Raw genomic sequence first — 14,697 nt, forward strand, 5'->3', positions numbered from 1 at the left:
AGCCAAATTCAAAGAGTTGTATCTTTAGTTCCTGGCCACCATCCAAAGACTGAAAATTCTGCCAAAAATTCAATGTGGCTGTTAAGAATGACATCAAGTTCCAAGCACACCCACCTGTGGAAGCGTGAGGAGTGGCTGTACCAGCTGACCTGGAGCGATGCAAATATTACTGCTAGAAATGAAGTACACACCTTTGTGATTTAGTTGTTTTATTTTGCTCTTGCAAGCAGCCACCAGACAGGCTATAGAAGAATAAATAAGTTAAAGCAGAGTGTAGCAATTTATACAACCCCGACATCGAGATGCTTGACTGTGTAATGACAGAGTGCTTTGTTACTGCACCTGATCCACTGCTCAGGCAGTAACTGACCAGAACGAATCTAAGTCAAGTATTTCCCCCTTTGGCCAAGAAGACTTTTAAACATGCCCTCACCCAACTCGACAATAATAAAATGTAGAAAAAAACCTCTTGTACCATGATATAGGCATGTCTGTCTGTTCCAGGTGTGTCAGTCCGTTCCAAAATACTTCTGTCCAAAGTGTGTTGGTGCAACAGGATGAACTTCTGTGGTTAAAATGGTGATCTCTGGGAATTCCTGGATGATGGATTTGGCACCTTTTGAGAGAGGGCAAAGGCAATAATGACTGTGGCACTGCAGCTGTGTTTCAGCACCGCGTGTTAAATCAAGATTAGCAAAATTCTGTAGATAGTCAGGTTCTGTTCTTCCGTCTCCACTTCACGTGTCTGCCTTAGCTGACTGTCTATGAGGAAAAACTTCCTGAATTTAGTGGATTGCTGTTTTGAGTTTTCTTATTTGGATTTTTCTTTTCTTTACCATACACATATGCTCCCAATCTAATCCCCCAAGCGCTTACAGACTGCCAGGAGTAACTCCCTGCACTTTTTTAATAGTGATTTCTGCCACAGCCAATTTTTAAAACAACACACAAGATCCATTTTCCTATTTTACAGAAAGATGTTCCTTTTTTTGGATCCTCGGTTACAAGTTAAGATCATTAACTGCAGGCATGATAGTTCTGTAGCTTCATTTACCTCATGCTCCTTACAGAACTGGTGCTCTTTTGGTGGCAGACCAACTCACCACCACCCGTGGGCTGCTGCAGCCCAGAGCAACAGCAGGGCTGGTGCAGCTTTGTGAGCCGCTGAAGCGCTCTGTGTACCTGGCAGCACTGCAAATTCCTGCTTTTAGGAAGAGTTTCCCATTTGCAGTTTTGCCATTAGGTGTAAGAGGCCTTTTCCTTCCTGCTAGCCCACTCCACTGCCCACACCAAGCATGTCACTGCTCACTCTCAGCTTTACAATTCAGCACAAAAAAAAAAAAGAAAGAAAAGAAAATCCTCTCTGGAGCAGAGCGATGCTGCTGTCGTTATTGAACAGCTCTTGCTGCTGTCCGAAGCGTGTGAGTAATGGAACTCTTCCCCATTAAATGTACCTGTGCTCACTCCTCTGTCCCCCTCGCACCCCCTCGACTTACCATGAGGTGTGGAGAACAGGCTTAGCAGGATAATGACACTTGGTTGTACTCCATGTTCTACAAGAACTTTGACAGCCTCAATGACAGTATTACCAGTACCTAAAAGGGGAAAAAGTGAGATTTTTATTTTTTTTTTCCCCCTGGTTGAAGAACTGTCACCTCTGCATGTATTAATTGTAGAGAACTTTGGTCTCCTGATGAAGGAACTTCATCTCTACCCTGAAACAGCCAGCTCTGCAGGGTTTTAAGCACTGAAGTGTGCGGATTTTATTAAAGCCCTGAGGCAAGAAAGCTCATCTGAAATAGTAAAATGGCAATTAAGAGCTCCATGACACCAGAATTAAATCTTAGACTGGAAAAGTTACTTCATCCTGACAAACTCCTTACCAGATTATTTTTTTATTGGTAATATTAACTGTATTTAATTTTAAAGTAATTTACTTCTAGGACTGTAATACTAATCCAAAAATGTCATCTAATAGCATGAGAAAAATACCGTTTCAGCCTTTAAACAAAATTTAAACAATTGAATTTATAGCAAGTGTTAATGCTTCCACCTTTCTCACAAACACAGACATGCCCAAATGATTTGCTCTGCATTCAGGCCAGTGCAGGCTGACTCATGTGTATTCTGGCATAGCCTGAGAAATCCCCTACTGTGTCACCTAAATCAAGCAAAAAACCTAAATCAAAGCCCCTGAAATTCGGAAATTTCCCTTTAGATTCAGCGCACTCACTGTTCAGCTGAGTCTAACTGTACAGAGTGATGAAAGAGACTTACTTAGTATTGGGTACATGAGAAGAACTTTTCTCCTGTAAATGTCTGGCGGAAACTTAGCATAGTACACCTTGGCTCGCTGAGTCTCCTCGTCGCTCTGGATCAGGATTTTTCCGATGCGGATGGATCTGCAGCAGTCTCGTAAACCTTGTTCCATGGCCTCTCCTCAAAACACGCAGGAAAAAAACAACAGCAAATTATTACACGCTGAGAAACGGCACAATTGCAAGATGCTACAGTTCAACAGACAGTCCCGGTACTGTCCTGGTGAAGAGCTCTAAAAAGGAGATTTTTTTTTTTTCTCAGTTCCAAGTATTAAAACCACTTGAAGCTATTTTTCCTTTTTTCTCTGCTTAGACAGAGCAACACATCTCCTTGGTGTTACTTTGCTGCTGGGTATCAGCGTTCCCACACCCCAGCGCTAAGCCCTCAAAGGCGAGAGCTGCAAACGTCAAACCAAACGCAGGGGGTTTGGAGACCATCTTTGAGCTCTGCCCAGAGACACCACGGTGCAACGTGTCATGCAGGCAGCTGTGGAGCCACTGGATTGTACATCACAGAGGCAAAGGTTTCCTCAGCATTGGGCAGAACAACAGAGACTCCACCACCATGGAGCGTGGTGTGCTTGGAGACCTGGCTCTGAGCAGAAGTCGTTGGTGGCAAACAAGGAAGGAGAGTTGGCCTGGCCTTCACAGTTAACAGCTGCTAGAGAGGAGGCCAGAGGAAATCTGTTGCAGCTATTTGTCTCCTAAAAAGTTAATGGCACATATTACTTTACATTCTGGGATCAAGGATACCTAAGAAACAACAACTGGCAGGTTTGGGTATCACTTCGCTGTAGAGAAGTGTTGTTGCACATTTTTGAAAGGAAGTTGCTTACAGGTTTCCAAAACGTTTAATTTGTGCTCATTTAACACCCAGGAACTGCCTACCGCTCCTCATGATGCTGACTCCGCAGTTCCCCTTTTCAAATCTCACTCCTTCATACTTGTGTCCTGTGAGAGAAAAGAAACCAGGCGTCAGTGGCAGTGGTTCTCCCTTCTACCCCATCTTAATGCCCCTTTGGGGGACGCTGTTCTAAGTGACCTTGGTGTGAATGGAACCGAGATCCCCCGAACACCCAGGGGACCACAGTGAGCTCCCTGACTCTCAACAGGTGGCATGAACCAACCTGCACACCACGTCCTGCAGCCCTCAGACAAGCAACGGGAACGGGGCCAAAACCACAATGAGTAAAGAACTTGTCTTTTTTTTAACCTTTAAAAGTTGTGTCAGAGAAGTGACACCGAAGTGATCCTTTCCAAATCTGTGTTTTGTAACTTGGGTATTCTGTGATTATTTTAAATGAAGGACACTATGCAAAATAAAGGTAACCAGTATGTCCCTAAGAAGCCAGGTAAGTGCAGTCCAGTGCTACAGGTGGAAGCGTTAGAATGGAAATATGATGCTACAATGCTACTGTCATCGTGTTCTCGGTCACTGAAAGAAAAAAGTGGGCAACAGTGTGCATGTGAGAGAGATGTGATCATCAGTACTGTGAGCCCAGGCCTCTTGTTAATTCAAAGATAAAGACAGCAAAGCAAGATTGTCCCAGTCATAGTTCTTCAGATCTAACCCCAGGAGCTGGTAAGGAGCTTGCCCAGCACCACTGCTGGGAAGGAGATGAGGTGATGTTCCTTACAGGTGCTTCCTATTCCCCTGCCTGACTGCAAAAAGGCCAAAGGCTCCCTTTGAAGGAGAAGGAACAGGGTGTTTCACTGACATCCTTGAGGGGTGTTCTGCTTCTGAGCCTGAAGAGCAGAAATCACCTGTGCTTATGGCATCTGACAACTGCTTGGAGGGAAAGAGCTCAGTATAGATAAGCAGGAATTCATGCAGAAGCATCCCAGTTCTCAAGGGACACTTCCTACTGGAGGAGCTCAGCTGGGGCCATTTTACCTCCCTCGCTGGGCACAGGTGTTGGAGTGAAAGGGCAAACACCCCAACTGCAGAGCTACCACAGTTTCAGGCAATGAGACTCTCTCCACAGTGTGGCTAGGAGTGAGGACAGGAAAGTAAGTCTTTTCACCAAGGTGAGATGTGCTCAGAGGGCAAGGTCTGAGACTCTGTGCCCACAGCCAGGGCAGTGGCCCGCTCAAAAAGAACTGCAGAGCTTCCAAGTGATGTTATTTGCAGGGGACCTGTCAGTCAAATGGTGTAATGCAGAGAGAAGATGGTCATCAATCTGTTTGTCACTGACTGACCTGCACCAGATGGATGCCAATGCTCAAGTATCTGCTGGTTTATTTAAAAAGGAGCACAGGTAAGTGATCATGCCTCCTAAGTGCCTTCCGAAACTGTCTAATTTCAGAATTGAGTGTTTTCAGTCCATCTTTTCTCTAACTAAAAGTAAAGCCATATAAATGATTTACTGCAGAGGGGAAGAGGGTGTGAATGTACAGAGCTGCTCTCACCCTGCAGAAATGCACATGAAATTCTCAGGGGGAAGAGGAACTCGCCTGCTGTACGTGTTACAGGTGTGCTGTCGGTTCACAGTGTGTACTTGAGCTGTTCCCAAGAAGTTGCAGATGCACTAAGCAGCTACTGCTGAGTAACGCATGCAACCTTACGTATCCCAACAGCTAATAGGAGCAAACCAAAACTACTGTGATAGCTTTCCTCTAGTGTCAGCACAGCCACTTTTTATTTCCTGCTTATCATTGTTCCCAGCTGGCCCCCAGTTGCAAACAGAGAGGGATTTAGGCTGGCAGGGCAAAACTGCTTGTGCCAAGTACTTTTTCTTTAATGGGCATGGGAAATGTCATCAGTTTTAATTCAGCACTGCAGTATGGGCAAGTAAACTGATCTTGCACACACACTAGTAAATTTTCATCACAGTTTTGCAAGACCAATTTAAAACCTTAGTCAAACGACAACTCTGTGACTGTATGTTTTGCTCAGTTGTGTTGTTATGCACCTTCTAGCTTTTTAAATACCAAAGGGACCTTAACTCTGTACTCTACCCTGAATGTTAAACTCAAGATATTCTGTGATTCTTGTAACAGTTCCGTATTTTTTTATATTTGTTAAGCTTCCACTTCCAGTCCTGCCTAGGGGAGGAGTAATTTCCCACATACCTGTTGGAGTGGTCACGGTACATTCTGTGTATGGCAGTTGATTCAGTCCCTCTTCAACCACAAGTCTGATCTGTAGAACCAGAGAGATCAGTCAGCTTAAAGGGATTTGTTATCTATGGAGATAAGATACTAAATGTTAGCAGTTTTCACAAGCGCTAGGTGAACACCTAACAGCCTGAAGCGTCTAAAAGGGTCTCTTTAATAGTAGTCAGGGACTGAATTTAGAGACCTTTTGGGTCTGACCCCTGCACTGAAGACCCAGACCCTGTATGTGCGTGGGATTGCTGGTGTTGACCTTTGTTGGCTTCCTGAATCTTACTTGCACATTTTAGCCACATGAAGAACCTGAAAACACAAAACCCAGGAAGAATGACACATAGGTGAGCTAGTCTTTCACAGGTGGTGGATGTTTCCTGGACTGCTCCTACTCACCCAATGAACTGCAAAGGACATGTGTTTATTTAAATGTATCTGCTGAGAACTGCTGGCACAGAATGAACTTGGGGCTGCAACCTTCTGCCTGTCCGTTATGGAGTACTATTGGCAAAGAAGGTGCTCCTGTCAGTCACTCGATCTATGAGTTATGAGTGATGGGATTTGCTGGCTTGGGCCTTTACTGTTCTTGGTGAATGGGAATGCAAGAAACATCCTCAGGAAGGGAAAAGCAGGGGAGAAAGTGGAAAAGCTGCAAAGATAAAAAGCACTGCAGTCACAATCTTAGGTTGTGGTCACATCTAAGCCCTGAGCAAGCCTGGATCAGGCACGGATTAAGATTGGGCTCATCGCAGGAAACCTGCCTGCTGTAGCAAATGGTACGGTGATTGAATGGTCTCTGGACTCACCTTTGCTGGGGGGGGAAAGACAGACTTTCCTTGTTAATCAGTGTGGATTTGCAAAGAGCAAACACTCTCATGAATGCAAGGAAGTGCATGTGTGGTCGTGAGTGTTGTGGTTTTCTTTAAGCATGTAATTTAAATGAGAGAAATGTTGCATTCCCAACAGTCTTTGTTCTGACTTACTAAAATCTGTGAAAACTTCAAATTGCTTTGTCCCTGCTAGTAACTGCCATATGGCTAAAACCAAATTCCCGTGTGGATGCACCCAGAGCCATTAATCTAATCCACAACAAGTGCCAGGAGGCACTGCTGCATGCAAGCAATTGTTAACATCTAGACTGTAAGAACTGTACAGCTCTGTTCACAAGATCAGAAGTACTGTTTCAAACTGAAACTGAATTATCTCTAGCCTCTGTGCATCTGTTTTTAAATGGTATTCTCTTATTACTACTGCTTTCTGTCCTCAAGTAGTTGTGTTTGATAATAATGTGGTTTCTGGAACCCTTTGAGATAAAAGCAGTCCGTAACAGAGAACAGAAACCCTACACAGAAAGTTGCTGTCAAACAGCAATTTCTTTTGTGTAGCAAAGTTGCTCTCACACCACCATTATTCCAGCCTGAAAGACACATTTTACAGAAGAGTTACAAAGTACAATACCAAGAAGAAGAAATTCTTCACCTACCAGACGATCAGCAGAAAATACAAAGTCTCCTCTACTGGATTTCCTGAAAAAGGTAATAATTTATATTTTAAATTGGGGAATAATTTTAAGAACATTGCTTAAATATAATATTAATTCAGAAACAATATATTCTAAAGGCAGCTCAGAGAAAAGTCCCCTACCACATACAAACTTTATCCCCCAGAGATTCTGCTTCATGGGTTTCCTGCTTGGTGGTGAAGACTGACACGCAGCGAGCTAACGCAGGGGTTTGCCTCTTACTACTGGCAATGTTGCTGCTCTGTACCAGTAGCAATTAAAGCATGAAAACATAAGGCTGATATTCGGTAGGTTTTCCATTGTACTACCATTCCAGCTCAGTTCCAAAACACCTCCCAAGCTCAGATGTGCACCAACCTGGTACATTCCCCACAGCTCTGAGCACAAAAGCTTTGCTCTGCCCATTCTTAAGTCAATCAGGAACTGTGGGACAACGATAACGAAGATCCCAAGCCCTCAGACAGAGCTGACACACCTGATAAACAGGATATATATCCTATCTTACCTGGAATTCATTCGTGTGACCACATCAGTGAACTTGAGACTAAAATGATCAGGGATTAACGAGTATTCCCACGAGAACACCTCCCTGCCATTTTATTAGCTTGGGTGCAACTTTTTGCTCACGTGACTGTGTGTCTTCTGTTCAGAAGACAAAACAAGCTCAGCTTCCTCCTGCTACGTACTGTGTACATATGCCATGTTAAAAGCCTGGATTTTAAAAGCTGATTTTAACACCTTGCTTCCCATGTCATGACCAACTCTCACTACGCAAGAGCAGGACAAATTTCCAATTAGGGAGCCAACACTTAATAGTACTCTAGCCTTAAAAACACTCAGACAAGGCATCAACAGCATAAGCAGGTACTTTTTGGTGACATTTTCTGTTAATCACAGCAGGCATACCCCTCTCTCGTTTTCCAACCATGATGTCTCCCTAAATACCATAAAGAGTTTTGCATTTAATCTCCAAGATTCTGCAACATCTTACATTTACATGAGTGAAAGTCAAGAGGTTTGTCTGCTTATTTCCTGGGCAACTGGTAACCTAGCCACACTAAAAAAGGGAGTTTTAAAAAGTGTGCCAGCCTAATCTAATTTCTTTATTTCTTTGTGCTAATAACACATTATTAAAAACACTGTTTGGTTTTGTTTTTCCCTTCTTGCTGGTAATGACAGGATGTTCATAACTTTCTACTACTTTGACATTAACCAGAAAGGCAATGCTCAAAAAAACCCAATCCCAGACTCCCCTACAATCGTACAAACTGACTTTATTAAGATTTTTGAAGGGATTTGTATTTCCATGTGGTGTGCAGGGAAGCAGTAAAGGGTGTAGGCGGCGCATCCACGTTCTTCCGGACGATGGCATTTCAGAAAATTCAGTATTTTGTGAATGGGTGGTAAGACAAACCCAACAAGGGCGAGATTGTGGTTGTGACTGCAAACTGATACATGTTTAGAGTTAATATTGTGAATTATTAATACAGATTACTAGGCTTTAAATTAACTACTCTGTCCTAGCAGAGAGACAAATGTGTTTATGCACAGTTCACTGAACACCCTGAGTCAGTTATGCTTGTTTTTTTGAGGGGAGGAGGACAACGGAAAACAATAGTGCATAAAAATGAGAGGCAAGTAATAGTAACACTGAAAATGACAGACCTTTTGTACCCTGGCAGCTGGAAAGCTGTGACCAGGTTTCAAGCCCCACATCATATCAGAATTGCTAGGGGCCAGAAAAGAAGGCTTATGTGAAAACACTGTAACTGTTCACCTTAAATACCAGCTAGAAGTATAGAAAGTAACGAACCATGGCAGACTAGAAACTTTGCCAGCTTCAGAATCAAGTAACAAGACAACATCTAAAAAAATGAGGCATTGAAACCTGACTTGTAGCACACAAGTAACAACATGAACATCGTGTTAAACACTATAAATGAGTTTCATTTTGTTTCTGAAGGTATGGAAGCATGGCTGATGTACAAATAAAGTCACATGCATGTCTTAAGAGGTGAGAATAAATGTTTTCTGGGAATGTACTGTGATACAAGCTAACTGCAGGGTTTCTTCCTGCTTTAGCACTTGGTACTAGTTACAACCACTGATAGGGCTGTAGGCTATGCGGGTCGTGGTCTGACGTGCTTTAGCAATTCCTGTTTCTCTAGTTACCTTACAGAAGAACTTCTTGAGAGACACCCCGGCTGCTGTGAAGGCAAGACTGAAAAACAGCCGCTCCCCTAAACAGAATTTGTAAAAGGCCTTTGTAAGAAAACTTAAGGCACTGGACAAGCTGCTGCCATTAAGGGGAGGTGATTGCTGAGACACAGGACCATGTTCTACCTGCAGCACTTCAGGACTTAATGTACTTCAGTGCTTAATTTTTTTCAGTGCCTGGGCAGGGGGGTGGTATGTGAAAGGGATGCCACCCTTCTGGCCTGCAGTAGTCATCTCTGCTCATCACAGGCGAGTTACATGCTCCTGAATCATCCTACTCTGTACAGCAGTCAGGACTGCATGTGCTACCACTTCGCTGTCTTCATTTCTACATTGTTCCCTCAGTTCTCTAGGGATAAGAAGCCTGAGCAGAACACAACAGAATGATCTCACGTAACAGACACAATAACTGTTACATACCTACATTTAAATCATGTCTATTGCAAAATCAGAGGTTAAAATGACACTACCACTCTGAGCTAATGAATTTGCTTCTACAGAAACCAGAGCTCTACATTCCCACTGCTCATTTCAGCTTCCAGATCCCTGGTTCTAATCCCTGCAGGCCAGAAATGACACTGAGATCATACCCTCCTTAGAAAGAGGATGTAACTGTTTGTTCCCAAACATTCAATACTTAAACGCATCAATCAGTTCACATCCCATGAGAGGACTCAAAATTCATATCCAACACACAGAGTAAAAGGCATCTGCCCACCCGTTAAGCATTCGCTAGACGGAAAAGTGAACAAGGCTGAGGAAAAACGAGCAAACCCAGGCGTGCTCAAGTTGGGGTGATCTCTCCATCTCCCCGACTCTGGCACACAGACCTAGTTCTTGTTGACTTTAAGGAAGCAAAAGAAACACAAGGTCATTTTAGTCTAGCAGATGGCCATTACTGATTCAGCCAGCTGTCTCTGAACCCCGCACAGGACATGATGACCAGCCACATGAAGGTGGGTTTTTCTTTTATAAACTGGACAGTTATTCCAATTGAAAGGCCATGATTTCTTTCTCTGAATCCTCTCAGGAACAAGGAAAGAAGCTTTACACTTTTCTGAGCAGCTCACACTACGGACAACATAGAGTCCCTGAGGTCTTCTGCATCTGGCCTGACCATCCTTAGCTCCACGTAAGCATGCCTGATTCCAACCTGCATTGCACTGGGAGTACCTATCCCTTCCTTACTTCACAGTAATAGTCCTAAATTGACTGTTTTTTCCCTACTTTTGTTCTGTTTCTCTCCCCCCAGTAGTTTGCCTTTTAACTTCTGCCCTTTTCAGGTGATTGCTGCGCCTGAACATCCAACTTCTGCAGCATTAAGTAACCCAAATATCCTCACCGAGCTAAGGCAGCTGTGGTGTCACCTGTTCTTTTTTTAATTCAGAAACAAAGATTAAGTGCTAGGTATCTAATTGCCCTGTAGATGACACAGCTTTTCCCTCTTCCCGAGGCAGTGTATGTGAACACACCCTTTTGTCAGTTTAAATTGGATTTTTTGACCAGTTACTCCTCTTAGCTGTATCACTCCTTAGTCACAAATAGGATACTTCTGAGGAGGAGTTGCTTTTAGCACTTGGTTGGAATGCTACAGTGGTCACAGAGTCACCTTAAGGCAGATTACACCTGCCCAGGGAAAGAGAACTGCAACGTTTCTAACCAGTATGTAGAAATTCTCTCACCCTTGCAGCTGAGCACATTTCAGCATCTTTCTGAATGACAGGCACTAAAATAGGCCAGTCCAAGGTCTCTTATTTACTGAGATGCAGCTGACTTTCTGGGACAGAATGTAAGAATAGTGTTTCCCTACTGTCCTTACATACAAAGCCTACACCGGCCTTTCTGAGCAGTTGCCCAGTTTTCCTCACTGGTTGGGAAGGGAGTCTGGAAGTGACAAGTTACATCTCCACTTCCAGAGCAGCGTCACGCTCAGAGTAAAGCACAGTTTGCTTTCACTGCAGCTGTTATGAGTAATTCATTATTTACAAGTCTTATTCTGTACTTCCCCTCACCAAAGGCTTGTGCAATAAAGCTGATGCAACACTAAAGAAAATCTCTTCAAAGTTAAAACATCAGCTGCTGGTTTCTGGATAAGCTCACTATAACCAGAAACTTATTAAATGTATTTGCAAGAGTTCAAAACCTACTTACAACAAAATAATAATACAAAAGCCTAGCTGGGTACAGTAATCACATTGCTAGTATTCACCTAGATATCAAAACTATACGCTGTTTCCTTTTCACTAACCTTGAAACCTTTTATAGGCCATCACCCAGCCTAGTTTGGATTTCCTATCTCTCTCTCTCTGCTTAGCCCACTTACAGCTTCCCTTTCTGCTCTGCAGGGAAGCTGCCAGGCAGACATTCTCAGCTGCAGAGATCTTTGGTGTGGTCTTGCCATAACTGCTCTCCTTACATCAAGACTGCACTACCTCCGTGTGCTCCTGCCTGCAATGGGATGATGTTTTTCCAGAATGTTTTGAAGATTAAAAAAAAAAACAAACCCTAATTTAAGGTAACAAGTTTCATGTAAGCTAATAAAATTAATGTAGGTATTGTCTTTGAGAGATGATGATTAGTTTTGCATAAAAATGTATTACTGTTATTAGCTACAAAGTTAAGAACCAGGAAATACCAAAATGTAGACTACGCAGATGGACAGATGTGAAACAAGGGGAAGAACCATGTCTGTGCTATGTGTTAGTTATTGCAGATGTTAGAAAGCCAGTGCGTTGCAGGAAGAGGTGGTTTTATTCAGAACCTGACCGCTCTGTCGATAAACTTGATTTCACACCTCTCTGTCTGCTGGTGGTTCTTGCATCACAGTAGGCAAATTGTGCTTTTAATAGATGGCTGCTACTTATGTTTGTCATATATTGCATGCTCAGTTTAATACCTTATAGTAGCACCTTCCAAGAGCTGAACAATCAAAGCCACAGATGTGATCAGTGGGAGGGATGCTTTCAACATCGGAGATGCTATGTAAGGCATAATAAAACATTAGGTCTTAAGTATCTCACATGGGATGTTCAGCAGTGGGGCATAATTTTGCACGGATTTCTGCACTTTAGCTTAAGATCTGTAAAACTGGGATGACAACCTCATGTCTCAGAAGGTATGGTGGCAGCAAGGACTCTTGGTGACACAAAGTGACAATGGAAAATAATGCCTTCAAAAAAGGCAGTCTCCTTTGCAGGTGATGTGCAGGTAACGAACACATTGTTCTCTCCTTGTCTGCCTCCCTCCTTAATACTGTTTCTCTCCCACCATGGTCTAGTCTCTACGCTATCCTCAATTTATTGTTCCAAAACTATTATTTCGCCTAATTTGTTCCAGTCCCTGCCCCATGAACATCTGATTCTGGTTCACTTACATTTCAGCTAGCCCCACTTTTTTCCAACCTTTTTCTTATTTCTAGCTGTCTCAGGCTGCCCTTGTGATCTGTTTTCTTCTGGCCATCCTTGTCCCAAAATCCTCAACACACCTCTCCCACTAATACCGACTGCAAAGACTTGGCCCTTACATCTTCCTTAACATGGTAGCCCCAATCTTCAGCAAACTCGTGTGATTTCCCTTGCCATTTATTTCCAAACCTAACATCTGCCCTTTGCCAACCTTGAAATCCAGTCTGTGCTCCTAATCCACTTCCACAGGAACGCTACAGATCCAGTTGCTATTCCTTCAGAACCTCATTGAACACGTGTGAGGGGAGGGGGGCACAGTGTTGTTAACATGCTCTTCAGACTGGTAAGGCGGTCATCTCCAGCACTGAATGTTGTGGGAAGTTTGCACACACTTATTTGATGTCGGATTCAGAAACTGGTGCGGGCCAGCCCGCCGGTGCCAGCAGGCAGTGGTGGGGCATCCCATGTGCCAAGTTCCCCGCTACTGGGATGCAGAACACAGGGCTCACAACCACCTACAGCCACGGAGACTGGGAAGGGCTCCCCACCCCACCCCGTGTACAGTATGCGACATCCAGACAGCGGCAACGAGACCCAGCTCCTGCCGGGGCACGACGGCGTGACGCTAAGCTACAGCTGCCTTTGTCAAGGGTTTCACGCTCCTTTGTATGGTGATGATGATGTGGCAAGCAAGCCCTGAGCCGCCCACGCTCTGGAGGTACGCAAAGACCTCACATCAGGGAGCGCAGAAATCTCTATGAGGTTTTCAAAGCCGCCGAATTAATGTCTTTGTCACCGGCGGCGCCGAGGCGAGGCCGGCTACCGACGCCCCCCGGGAGCGCTGCCCGCCGCTGAGGGGAGGGGAGGGGCGGCGCACACCTCCCGCCCCTCCCCGCGTCACCAGACATGGCTGCACCGCCGCGGCGCCGGCGTTCAGCCCCGCGCGGGAGCACGCCCCGCCGCGAGGCCCGCCCGCCGCCACCGCGCTCGGCCACCGCGCTCGGCCGGGGGCTGCTGGCTGACGGGCGGCCGCGCCGGGAGCCCGCGGGCGGCGGCCGCCGCCGCATCCCTCAGGAGGCTGCGCCGAGCACGGGGGCCGGCGCTGGAGGCCGGGCGAGAGCGGGCTCGGTGGGACGGCGGCTCCCTGAGGGAAGCGGCGATCCCCCCTCAGCTGCCCCGCGCCCCGCCCCGGCTCCTCCTCGGGCCACGCTTCGCGCCGCGCGGCCCCCGGGCGCTGCCCGCCCCGCTGCGCGCTCACTTGTCCCTGATGATCGTCTGGAGCTCCCGCAGCTGGTCGTTCATGGGCAGCAGCTTCAGCTGCGGCCCGATCGGCGGCGAGCCGCCCTCCTCCGCGGGGATCGCCGCTGCCGCCGCCACGACCCCGTTGCTGCTGCTGCTGTCCGGGCTGGGGCAGCCGCTGTCCTCGCCGGGCTCCGCGAAGCGGATCAGCCGGGAGGCGCCGCCCGCTGTCGCCGCCGGCGGCTGCTCGTCCTGCGGCCGCGGGCCGAGCCGCTGGTTCTGGCAGGGCATCGCCTCCATGCGCCGGGGCGCGCCCCCCCGCCGGCCCTCGCCACGCGCCGCGCCGGCCCGCTTGCGCCGCCGGCGGGGGGAGGGGGCAGCGCGCCGGCCCGCCCGCGCTCTATTGGCTGCCGGCGCCGCCACTCAAGGCCGCGGCGGGAGCGCAGGCACGGGAGGCGGGCGGAGCGGGGCGCTGTTGTCGGCGCCTCGCGGCGCGGTGACGTCGCAGCTTCGCGCCTTCCCCGCACCTCGCGCCGCGCTCTCGAGCCGGTGGCGCGCGGCGGGCGCCGAGGGGCCCCGGTGGGCGGGTGGGCGCGAACGGCCCGTCATGGGCGGCGCGAGCGCGCGGCGGCGGCGGGAGCCTCCCCCTGCCTGCGCCCGCCGCCTCCGGCGCTCCGGCAGGTTTGTCCCGGAGACGCCCTGTCAGCTGCAGGGCCCGCCCGGCGAGGGGCTGAATGCCGCCTCTCGGAGCCCGCCGCCTGGCACGAAAGCGCTGCTGCGGGGTTTGTGGTGGTTGTTCGGGTTTTGGGGGGACCTTTCGAGATACTGGAAGCTGTGATAGACATAAGATCAGTGCAGGTTCAGGGGAGAACAGGTAGGGTTCAAGGAA

The 14,697-nt window shown here is 47.0% G+C and overlaps 1 protein-coding gene across 1 annotated transcript; it reads right to left on the reverse strand.

Moving 5' to 3' along the window:
* Nucleotides 1-192: 192 nt before the first annotated feature.
* On the reverse strand, nucleotides 193-14,145 carry UPRT (uracil phosphoribosyltransferase homolog). Its single transcript, XM_068409130.1, has 7 exons — nucleotides 13,828-14,145; nucleotides 6,910-6,952; nucleotides 5,391-5,460; nucleotides 3,207-3,269; nucleotides 2,278-2,439; nucleotides 1,497-1,595; nucleotides 193-616 (listed from the first exon to the last, which is right to left on the reverse strand). The coding sequence occupies exons 1-7, from the start codon at nucleotides 14,106-14,108 to the stop codon at nucleotides 510-512; spliced, it is 825 nt and encodes a 274-aa protein (XP_068265231.1). The 5' UTR covers nucleotides 14,109-14,145; the 3' UTR covers nucleotides 193-509.
* Between the last annotated feature and the right edge of the window lie 552 nt (nucleotides 14,146-14,697).

Source organism: Nyctibius grandis, chromosome 10 (genome assembly GCF_013368605.1).
Source record: "Nyctibius grandis isolate bNycGra1 chromosome 10, bNycGra1.pri, whole genome shotgun sequence".
Lineage (NCBI taxonomy): Eukaryota > Metazoa > Chordata > Aves > Nyctibiiformes > Nyctibiidae > Nyctibius > Nyctibius grandis.